The sequence below is a fragment of the Leptodactylus fuscus genome, chromosome 3, assembly GCF_031893055.1.
Source record: "Leptodactylus fuscus isolate aLepFus1 chromosome 3, aLepFus1.hap2, whole genome shotgun sequence".
Taxonomy (NCBI): domain Eukaryota; kingdom Metazoa; phylum Chordata; class Amphibia; order Anura; family Leptodactylidae; genus Leptodactylus; species Leptodactylus fuscus.
Genome location: NC_134267.1, coordinates 238999023 through 239000860, shown reverse-complemented (window position 1 = coordinate 239000860; position 1838 = coordinate 238999023). Strand labels below are relative to the sequence as shown.

At 42.1% G+C, this 1838-nt stretch overlaps 1 protein-coding gene across 1 annotated transcript; it reads right to left on the bottom strand.

The window, feature by feature from the left end:
* Positions 1-917: 917 nt before the first annotated feature.
* Positions 918-1838, bottom strand: LOC142198650 (olfactory receptor 10T2-like). The gene has a single exon (XM_075269679.1). It carries the CDS (start codon positions 1836-1838, stop codon positions 918-920), a length of 921 nt encoding a protein of 306 aa, XP_075125780.1.

The following is a 1838-nucleotide window of genomic DNA, read 5'->3' as shown; positions in this document are numbered from 1 at the left end:
GTCTGTCCTTTTACACTATGGCAAATATATCCCAACCCAAGCTCTATGTCCCTTTTCCAGGGCACTGGAAAGAAGGAGGCCAGTGGCTGTAGATGGACATCTGTGCTCTCTGGTCCACAGATTGGGGTGTCCTAAAGGTGAATAAAATATATGACCTTTATTGGACAAAAACATAGTTCACAACTCGTTTCGAGATCCACAAGCCCTTCTTCATGTGCACAATTACTTGCCAGTGCACTAACTTGGTCCTGTCTGGGACTACTATTGCGAAATGCCTAAAAAATGTGTCTCCTCTGAGCTCCTGAGGGCCATTGTTGAGGGCCAATGTCTCGGGGTTATGAACTGCCAATAACAAAAGACTAGTCTTGCTCTTCAAAATGTCTGGAATAGGGTTGTGTGATCGGGATCGAAAAAGATCGGATCTTGATTGGCGATCGAGCAAATTTCACAATTGCGATTGGGATCAGCTGGAAAATTATCGAAAATCGGATTTTCAAAACGATCCTGAAATCTCAAGACTGGCTCAACCCTAGCCTGGACTCTTCTCCAGCTAAATCCATGCTACCTGCTAGGGCTGGCTAAGGGTCGATGGACAACAACTAACCTCTCCCACCTTCTAAACTATAGAACAGATGCCATCCTCATTTACAAGAATTATGTAGCAATAATGCAATGGAGTGATCGAAGGATGCGATGTCACTTCTTGAGAAGAAGAAGCCAGCCATGTTTTCCAATCTGACATATCCCAGCATTGTAACCTTGTCTTGCTTGCTTGGAGATGATCTGGCCTTGCTTTCTTTTTTAACTATTGTCTATTGTGAAATTGAAAAAGTGGACAGAATTGATGAAAACCAATATTATATAAGGTGTACATATGAACGATTTCTATCCACATTCATCTCTCGCTTTTTAAGGTTTCAAAAGCTTGTGAAGAACTTCTTGAAGGCATCTTTAACCTCTCTATTATTGAGACTATAGATGAGAGGATTCAGCATTGGGGTTAGAATAGCATAACATATAGAGGTATATTTCTCGTAGTCTGTAGAGTGCATGGACGAGGGGCCAAAATACAGCAACATGGCCGTCCCAAGAGACAAAGCCACCACCGCAAGATGGGACGTACAAGTGGAAAAAGCCTTAGACCTTCCCGCCGATGGAATCTTTAGTACAGAAGATATGATACAACCATAAGATAGTAAGATGAGCAGAAGAGGAAGGAGGAGAGTGATAAAACTGATAGAAAATATCTGAAGTTCACTAGAAGACGTGTCCTCACATGCCAATTTTACAACACCAATCATCTCACACATGAAATGGTTGATCTGGTTAGCACACAGAGCAGAAGAAGAGAAAAATGAAGGGACAACAATAAAGATAAAGCTTACAACGAATACTAGAGACACCATCTTATAACAATTACCCCAACGCATCAGGACCGGGTAGCGGAGAGGGTGACATATGGCGACATAGCGATCAATAGCCATCACAACAAGAAGTTGGCACTCGGACTCATTCACAGTAAGCATGGCATAGATCTGAAGGAGACAAGCCATAAATGAGATGGTCCTCTCAGTAGAGAAGAGGTCGGCCAATAATCGGGGCAAAACCGTTGTTGAACTGCACAAGTCGAGAATGGATAATAGACAAAGAAAAAAGTACATGGGTTTATGTAACTTGGGGTTGTAGATGATTATATATATTATTAGGATGTTTCCAGCCAATGTGACCAGGTAGATGATAAAGAATAAGACAAAGAGCGCGGCATTTATCTTGGGGTCCGTAGTAAATCCAAGTAGAACAAATTCTGTAAAGATGGCGGTCGTGTTCTTGGTTTCCAT